The sequence below is a fragment of the Tachysurus vachellii genome, chromosome 2, assembly GCF_030014155.1.
Source record: "Tachysurus vachellii isolate PV-2020 chromosome 2, HZAU_Pvac_v1, whole genome shotgun sequence".
Lineage (NCBI taxonomy): Eukaryota > Metazoa > Chordata > Actinopteri > Siluriformes > Bagridae > Tachysurus > Tachysurus vachellii.
The window spans coordinates 34,023,888-34,033,776 of record NC_083461.1 but is presented as its reverse complement, the minus strand read 5'-3'; the positions used below and the strand labels follow the sequence as shown (position 1 = coordinate 34,033,776).

Sequence of the window (9,889 nt, the reverse complement as noted above, 5' to 3'; positions counted from 1 at the left end):
AGCTATAAGCTCAGGTAATGTTAGATGAGTGCTTTAACTCTCTTTATTTGAATATATTGTCTTCTGGTAAAAAATGTTCCTCAAACCCATCTCTGTATTCAACTCTTACTGTCGCAGATGCTCTTGTCTACAGTGCAGAAGTCACATTTCAAATAACTTTATCTACCCTCCTCTTGTGTGAGTCTCAAACAGTGGTGGTAGGTGGGCTCTGGAATTGCCAGTAAATAAAACTGATTTCATCTTTGCTTTAGCTTCCCATTACTCCTTTGATTTTCTCGTGCTAACAGAGACCTGGATATCTCCACAGAACACTGCTACATCAGCTGCTTTATCCTCTGCCTATGCTTTCTCTCACTCACCACAAAAAATAAGCAGGGGTGGTGGTTATTGTCAAGGAGATGGTGTTTTACACTTCTCCTCTTGTCTCATTTAACCATCTCCTCTTTTGAATTCCATGCCATTTGAGTCACCTCTCCAATCAACCTTGTTATCATTGTTGTCTACTGCCCTCCTGGTCCCCTAGGAGACTTCCTGGAAGAAATGGACACATTTCCCCCCTAACTCTTCTGGACTCCTTTGTCCTTACACTCAACAGCTACATCCCCACACACAAAGGAAGCAGTGTCCTGGACCTGGATTTCACCCGTCTTCCCCCAGCTACAGACATGACTGCTACCCCACTACACCTCACCGATCATCACCTTCTATCCTTCACCATCACTACCTACCTAAAACTATCCTACCTAAAACTGCCCCCTCGCTCTTACCTGCCACAACTTCCACTCTGTCTCCCCTTCCTCTGTAGCTTCTGGCACATTTTTGTTTCTCTTCCTGATCCTGAGTCTTTTTCCTCACTACTCTTGGATTCAGCTACAGATAATTTCCTCTCCTCTCTTTCCTCAACCATGGACTTTCTCTGCACTTTGTTCACTAACGTTTTATCGAGCACATTTTGTATCGCTATCGATTACGTGTCTATCGCGATACATATTTTTATCGTTTTATTTCCTCGTGTCAGGCGTTATGTATAAATAAAATTGTACAGTTTCTTAATTTTTCTTGAATCAAATTCTTCTGCAGTATGTTGGTGAAAGTGAACGGGCAGTTCGCCAGGTGTTCCAGAGAGCACAAAACGCTGCCCCCTGTGTCATCTTTTTTGACGAGATTGATGCCCTTTGCCCCAGACGTTCTGGCCATGAGGTAATTACGCAATATAACTCTCACTATTTGGTGTGAAAGATTTATCAGGTTTAAGAGAACTGCTTTTATACATGTAGGTTAATATTAGAAGTAGTGTTTTAGTCTCTGAAGAATAGAGCTTGGTTTTGCATTTCCTTATATTTATCTCTAAATACATCAAACAACTTAGAACAATGCACCGTTTGTTGAACCCATCCATTGCCTGGGTGTGTCCTGTTAGGTTGATTGTTTATCTCTGTAATATCTCTAAAAGTCCACTCTCGGGATGAGCTCTGGGTTTTGATTGTGAAGACTGCATTTGTTGTTAAAAAGGATACGGCACCATGAAGACCACGACAAGCTGTCAAGGTAGAAGACCAAGGCATTTTGAAGAAAAACAGCCATTGCACAAGCTTTGGGCATAACCAATACAACAGGTTGGAAATCAAACAAGAGGAGATGATTAGACACATTGTGCGAGATTGTAAAGTAAAACCCAGAAACAACAATGATGTCACTAACAACTTACAATATCATAATCCACCGTTCTATAAAGACTTAAAGAGCAGAAATATAAAGACCACAGCACACATCAGTAATAAGAATCAGAAGACCAGATTGGAATTCACAAAGAAATACAGAGCCTCTACAAACTGATGTAAAGTATGGAGAGAAAAAGGGTTTGCTCATGATCCAAAAGAACATCTCATCAGTCAAGTGTCATGGCTTGAGCTCACATGGCTGCTGCTGGTAATTAATGATTATTAATCATTATCGATTGCAGTAGAATGAATTCAGAAATCTTACAGAAACATTGTCTGTCAGTTTACAGTGAATTGTGTGGATTTTAACCTGTTGGTCATCATTTCACATCCTGAAGAGGAGACTGAAAGTAGAGACCCCCTGAAACATCTTGCTGGCTTGATGCAATTATTGCCATTGGGAAAAAACACAAATATTAAGTGTTACTTTCTTTAATAGGTCATTTACTTTTGCTCACCCAAAGGTGCCATGTTTTAATTTAAACACATTTAGATATAAAAATTAGGAAATTAATGTAGAAATGTTTTATGGTCTTAAATTCATCTTGTCCCTAAAATCCAAATCCCTAATAGTGTATTTGAGAAACAAAAGAACGGACCTTTGTGTTCCGATACTTTTGGAGGGGACAGTATGTGTTATCACAGCCATTTGTGGCCATACGTTCTCTCTCCTGTCAATAACAGCAACAACAGACAAAAGTGGCTGCCTGTGAGCTTGTGGAAGTGGAAGAGGGCAGTTCATTCTTTCCTCCATCTGTTACACTGTCCAGTGACTGAGAATAAGCAGCAAAGATGTTCAGCGGTTTGCTGGCTTCATGTGTCTCGAGGAAGCATGTGTTAACATCCAGTCTTTCCCAGCTGGTAGCTGTTGTGTGATAGGGGAGAGCTGGCAGGTGGGTGGGGATTGGTAGGTGACCCGTTTGGGGAGAAAATATGAAGAAAATGGGAGAGGGAGAAGTGGCAAGAAGTGAGTGACTGTGGCTGGTATGTTGCAGTGTTTACATCTGCATTCAGCCACGTGCAAATGTCCAGATATTCACGTCAGCCCACAGCATTTGCCTGAGCTGACCCAGCAATGCCCTTGCTTAAATACCTTCTCTCAGCTATCAAACAGTGCATCAATAAAGGTTTATTTCACATCATGTCTTAGTCTAACAGTCTTCAGTGTCTTTCGGCTCAGACGAGGGTTAAAACAATGGGAGCTGTTTAAGTTGAGGAAGCAGGATAGGATTAACCCTGATTGGTCAGGCACTGTGCCAGGTACACACACAATATGAAGCAACTTTTGAGGTGATAAAACTATTTTTTTTACACAGGGTTGATGAGTAGCTAGCTAGACACATTCTTTGTGTCTTCTTTAACTTAATAAGAAACGTTCTTCATGTGTTCTTATGGAAATCTTTCCTACATTACTGTATAGCTCACATTTACAGTATAATCTTCACTTCTGTTGATAGAATTAAATACATGTACTGAGTGATTGAAAATGCCACAGCTGATGTGAACAGCAGATTGTGTTTGGTTTGTGTGTTCAGTCAGGAGCCAGTGTACGTGTGGTAAACCAGTTGCTGACCGAGATGGATGGGTTGAAGAAGCGTCGCCAAGTTTTTATCATGGCTGCCACCAACCGGCCAGGTAAAAAGAGCCAGCAAAGCATTTCATGCATGTTTATGTCTTTTCTAACATTTATCTGATGACTTTATTTGATCTGGGTCAGATATCATAGATCCAGAAGTCATTCGACCGGGCCGCTTGGACAAAGTGTTGTATGTCGGTTTCCCTCCAGCAGAAGACAGGCACGCAATATTGCTCGCTATTACCAAGGTGAATTTATTTGTTTTAACACGATAGCTGTATTAATCTGATTGTATAGACCAGTAACAGGAACTGAATTGAAAGTAAATTGTTAATAATCCATGGAATTGTCACAGGGAGGAACTAAACCTCGCCTGGACTTGGATGTGAGCTTGAGGGAAATTGCACATGACCAGCGCTGCGACGGTTTCACGTGAGTATTAGACAACAGTAAAGAATAAAGCTAAATGTGTGATAGAACAAAATAGGTAGTTTATTATATATTACTTTTGAATGTAAAACATTTCATGCTTTTGTATGCAAAGAACTTTATTTGCATGCTAGATGTTTTTATTGTCGCTATTCAGTTTTTTGCTAAGGGTGATGACTTTGTTTTATTGAGATTGACTGGAATTTGCAGATGTGATGTTAGTTTCAGTGGAGTTATTAAGTTTATCTTATTAAAGCCTCTCTCTCTCTCTCTCTCTTTCTCTCTCTCTCTCTTTCTCTCTCTCTCTCTCTCTCTCTCTCTCTCTCTCTCTCTCTTTCTCTCTCTCTCAATCTCTCTCTAGTGGGGCAGACTTGTCAGCACTGGTGAGAGCGGCTTCGGTTGAGGCATTAAATGCCCATCTCCATATACCACATGCAGGTAAACACACCAGCATGCCACACATTTACGGTTGCCACATTCATTAAGTAAAAATAAGGAACAGCTCCAACAAACGGTTATTTATTTTATTTATTTACTAATTATTAAACTTTTCTAGATGTCTTCTTGCTCCTATGGATTTAGAGTTGTATTATTTCAACAATAGATCCCAGTTTTAGTTTCTGATATCTACATCTGGTACATTGTATTAAATGATTTAAAGCATGGCACCTTTGGGGGCAACCACCCAGTTCTTAGGTGTGCAGGAGTATTTTAAATGGAATAGCCTTAAGATAAGCATTTGGTCACATATCCCTTGCTTACAGTAACCGCATTCAGAACTTTTCTGGCTAAATTACAGCATTTGGCAGGCAACCTTATCTAGAGTGACTTGTGTTTGTCTCATTTGTACAGCCGAGCAGTTGAGGGTTAAGGGTCTTCTTTAAGGGCCCAGCAGTAACTGCGTGGCAGTGCTGGGATTTACAGTCTCAACCAGTTTAATCAGTCATTCAACAGCTTCAACACCAAGCTACACACTGCCCTCACAGCAATTTAATTGTTTGTCAATTCTAACCTGGCCTTGTGATCCTTCCTACTGATGAGTAAACGTCTTTGAACGGTTGATTTTGATGCTTTCACCTCTGACCTGTGGGAGTTTCTGTTGTCACTGCCTGTTGTTTTTGGGTTTTTCTTCATGTCTCTCCCAAGGGTTGTCATCAACTGCTGTTGTTTTCCTTGGCCAGCTTGAGGTTTCTTTTCTCAGCCTCCACAGACAGCTCTCTGGTCTTCATGTTGGTTTAAACCCAGGGCTCAATTCTGTAGTAGACATTCAGAGCTATTAACAGGCATTCTGAATGGACCTCAGCAAGAAACACCTGTCACATGCTGCAATATTCTTCATGGCTTAAAAAATGGGTGTGTTGAAACAAAGGTCTCATGTTCTAAGCTGTTTAACACATAACGATGTAGATAGCAGGATATTAAAGGTGAAATTCTGGTCTGTCGTCTCATGTTCATCTTTTCATCTCAGTCCCAAATGTCTGTCAGTAAAAAAGGAAACATTTGCACTGAACTGAAGAAAGTCCCTAACACACTAGTTATTCCTATTTGTATTATTTGCTTTTTTAAATCAGTTAATGATAAACAGAAAATGCCTCATCAATCGTCAGTCACATTTTTAAGTGTGATTTAGTCTCTGTATCCAGAGACGGTGAGCACAGTGCATGCCTGTATTCTCTTCCCCATACCACTGACTTTCAGCTTCTCCTCTTTCTCTTGTGAAGTGTGTGTGTGTAATGATGTGATAATCATTCTTAACATTGTTTTCAATATGAAACAATCCTGTATCATCACGGAACACACACAAACAGCCTGTCGGTGTATAAAATGTTATTGCTTACTGTAATGCTGAGCTTCATAGTATTGAAATACATTTACAGCATTTGGCAGACGCCCTTATCCAGAGTGACTTACATTATCTCACTTTTGTAAAACTGAGCAATTGAGGGTTAAGGGCCTTGTTCAGGGGCCCAACAGTGGCAGCTTGGTGGACCTGGGATTGAAGTCACAACCTTCCGATTGGTAGCCCAACACCTTAACAACTAGGCTACCACATGTCTTTTTTGCCTTCCTCTTGACCTCTTACCTGGCAGCTCCATCTCCAACATCCTTGTACCAATGTAACCATCTCCCTCCTCTGTACATGTCCAAACCATCTCAATCTAGTCTCTGTGACCTTGTCCCCAAAACAGCCAACCTGAGCTGTCCCACTGATGTGCTCGTTCCTAATCATGTCCTTCCTCGTCACTCCTGAAGAGAACCTCAACATCCTCATCTCTGTTACCTCCATCTTTGCCTCATGTCTTTTCCTCACTGCTACAGTCTCTAACCCATACAGCAGAGCTGGTCTACTGTCTTGTACACCTTTCCTTTGATTCTTGCTGACACTCTTCTGTCACACACAACACTCCTGACACTTTTCTCCATCCACTCCAACCCGCCTGCACTCGTTTATATGCAAGATTGTATATCATAAAAATGCCTTTGAGATGTAGTACATTATAGTACATTTGTGTCTTGTTGCCCAAACATAAGTTAGTTGCGTGGATCAGCTTTGCGCTCAGGACTTTATCAGTGAACATGTGAAGACTTTAGCAGGAAGAAACTAGTGTTAAGTCTGTAATGAACTCAGAAATTAGGTCCTCAGGAGCTCTTGGTTGCACAATTCACTCAACTACAAACTGTTGTAGAAAGGACATTATTTACATTTACATTATTTTCTCTCCAGTGTCACCCAAATGATGATGTCTGGTTCCTCTCAAGGTTTCTTCCTCATATTATCTCAGGGAGGTTTTCCTCACCACCTTCACCTCAGGCTTGCTCATTAGGGGTCGATGTTATATATAAATAGTAACTTAATTTTAAACTTTACCTTTTTTATTCTGCTTCTATTCTTCTGTAAAGCTGCTGCTTTGAGACAATGTCTATTGTTAAAAGCGTTATATAGATAAATTGAAATTAAAGTGAATTTTAATTGAATTTAATGGAATCTGCTCTGACCACCCCGTCTTTGGAGCCTTTTGCATGTGGTGCTATTTAAATGTTACATTTCCAATCTATTTTTTGTGCACAGAAATGCCAATAATTCCTTTGTATTTACAAATGGTCACACTTGAATGTAAATGCGTTAATCGGGTCCATGTGGTCCACTTTTTGCCATTGTTCCTTTGACACAGGGCACACATTCTCCTCCGAGTCTGTTAAAGACATTAGAGTCAGCCGGCAGGATTTTGAGGAGGCTTTTAAGAAGCTGCGGCCGTCCGTCTCCAAAAAGGTGAGTGCACTAAACGCAAGAGTGCCGGAGACAATAATACTGTTATGTAGATGTCTGAAAATACACTGTTTATTCTCCCGGATAAATAAGTCAAGAAAAGTGAGCGAGGAAACAGTCCATACCTTGAGCAGCTTTTATAGTGTCTGCAGTTTAGTCTGCTAGACGTGTTTATCCAAAACAAGTGCATTTCTGTAACCCAGCATCAAGTCAGAAGAGCTAATGATTCCCCTAAGAGCTCTATTAGCTTCAAAACCCACTCTTCCGTCGCCAGATGAGTGTCGTATAGTGAGATTTTTTTTTTTTTAAACGTAGCTGCTATTTATACACTGTTTGCATTGGTGGAGCAAAGTCAGCTCTGGCTCCTGGTTTGTGGTTGCAGAAATAAACAGGTCTGTGCTACTTGGATTTTGTGCAGCAAATGATCTTTGCAGGCATTGCATCATTTCTCATTCCTCTGTTAGAAAAGCAAATAATAATCAGTCTCACCCTCTGGGCATTTGATGTCACTGAGGCGTCAGTTATTGTCTAGAATTATTATGTGGCTTTCAAATACAGAAGAAGCCAGAAATTGAAGTATTTGATTCTGTTTTGCTTTTTCCATACAGGACCGGCTCATGTACGAGAATCTGCGTGAATCTCTCACCGGGCAGTAGCCGAGCGGACGGAGAGTGTTGCTTTTTCCTGTTAAAATAAACATTTTTTGGAGTTCACGAGCTTGGAAGTGTGTCTGTGTGTCTGTAAATACACACACTGAAAAACCTCAGTCATCATTTATCTCCTAAATTATTTAATGACATGAAGGACATTTTTTAATCTGGTTTAATAAATTCACACAAATGCAGCAAACCATAACAACAAAGCAGGAATGAAATTAAACATGGCCATATGTTATCAACCCACACAGAGATTTCAATGACTGAAAGTCTTTTCCAGCACGGACTCTAATACTGATACAGGAAATCATTTCTCCAGCAGAATCGTCCCTGTAGTCACACAGCTGTACAGATGTTTCACTTTAGCTTAGCATGTTTGATGTATTCACTATGGACCCATAGAGAATTAAGGTCTCAATTTAAAGAAAGACGCATGCAGAACTTTCAAGATGTTTGGTGTAGAGAATTGGTTGAGCAGCCTTCAGCGAGTGCTGCTATTTCTTATTACAGCACTGGGACGTTTCACTGTCCACCACTCTGCCTGTAAATTTTCCCTTCCTAGTTACTACAGTAGAGTTAGACACGGAAAACAAAAAGAAACTACATACAGTTTCTCTTGTCTTAAGCAGCAGAAAAGACAATTTTCATCAAATGACCAATTTGACTCACTTGCAGGCTTATAATCTGTGGATCCAAAAGGAAAAGTAAAAATTATAGATGCTAGGAATAGAAATGGTATTTTATACAAGTTATGACCTTACTGCAATAACCAGGTTTGTCAAAAGTACAAAAACATCTGCTTATTTTTCCATTATATCTTACAGTGACATTAAATGGTTATCCTGTTCTGAAAAATAAAACCACCAAGAACCAATCCACATCTCTCACTATTTAAAGTCTTTTCCTGAGGTGAATCCACTAATGCAAGATACCAAAAAAGCACACAAAGTTTATCCATCAGCCAGTGCCTTGTAGCGCTGTGGGCAGGTTCGAGCAACCACAGTAACAAACAGCCATGACAATACAAACAAGCAAGTCCTCATTTCTGCTCATTTATTCTTTGGTTGTACACGTTATAAATGTGTTGTTTTACTGGGGTTAGTGGCTGATGACATTCAAGCTGAAATTCAGCTTTAAGACGTGCAGGTAAACAATGAAGCAAAGTTGCCGTAGCAACTATTATATCAAAATAAAAAGTATACTAAGAAACAGTGATCTGAATATTTGTGGTCTGTCACAACAAACATGATGCATATCTCCAAATAAAATACAGTTACAGTCATATTGACATTTAATATGACTTTAGTGTGGTGGTATTACTCCTAATCTAGAAGATTCCCGCACTTATTGTGCAAACGGATTAGCTAATGATGCACCGAATACTGCCTGAGTAAATAAGACACGCCCCTCTCAATATCATACAAGTGATAGGAGATGAGAAAATCCTTCACGAGTTATTAAGAAAATGAACAGTATAATGATTAAACATGCTGTAACATAAAATAGGCAATGAGAGATGGAGAAAAAGAAAATGTACAACGAATAATAAAACAATGTGTTTAAAATAGAAAATTTTTTAAGAAGGTTTCTCTCTAATCAAGATTTGTATTCAGGTATATTTTAACAAATTATTGACAGATAAACTGTTTAGAACGGTGTCGTTTTTGGGACTCTACAGATGTAAACATTCACAAACAAACAAAAAATCAATGTGGATCAGGTAGCAGTGCAGATACTGAAGAGGATGCTCTCCATAACTCCAGCACCAAATTACGAGACAAACTCTGGACCCAGCATGTATTACTCACACTGTCACTGTACTCAACAACAAACAGCCAATATCATGTTATGGAATATCTAGAAATTTAATACTAAAAAGAAATGTAGTAATTAAACTATTTATTTATTAAACATAATTGCTGCAACTAGTTTGACACCTTGAATAACTAGATCAAGTTGGAACAGAACTGTATATGAAGGTGTATCCTGGTGTAGAGCCATCAATAACCTCATGACAGGTCAAAAGGAAGTTCAATTTAAACATGTATAAACTAATGAAAAAACACAGCCAAGATACGGTATTAATATCTGGTACAGAGCCATGATCACATTTTATCAGTAGAGGGATTGCCCTAAAATCATATTAAAACACAAACTATTGGCTAATAACAAACAAAAACACAAACAAAATTGTTCTATACATATAGAGACTGAAAATGGTATGGTGGCTTAGTGGTTA

The 9,889-nt window shown here is 39.4% G+C and overlaps 1 protein-coding gene across 1 annotated transcript; it reads left to right on the top strand.

The window, feature by feature from the left end:
* The first annotated feature begins 8 nt into the window (after nucleotides 1-8).
* Nucleotides 9-7,707, top strand: LOC132841840 (nuclear valosin-containing protein-like). Its single transcript, XM_060864408.1, has 7 exons — nucleotides 9-1,200; nucleotides 3,257-3,356; nucleotides 3,439-3,545; nucleotides 3,653-3,729; nucleotides 4,088-4,164; nucleotides 6,900-6,997; nucleotides 7,603-7,707. Exons 2-7 carry the CDS (start codon nucleotides 3,299-3,301, stop codon nucleotides 7,648-7,650), a joined length of 465 nt encoding a protein of 154 aa, XP_060720391.1. The 5' UTR covers nucleotides 9-1,200; nucleotides 3,257-3,298; the 3' UTR covers nucleotides 7,651-7,707.
* Nucleotides 7,708-9,889: the final 2,182 nt, after the last annotated feature.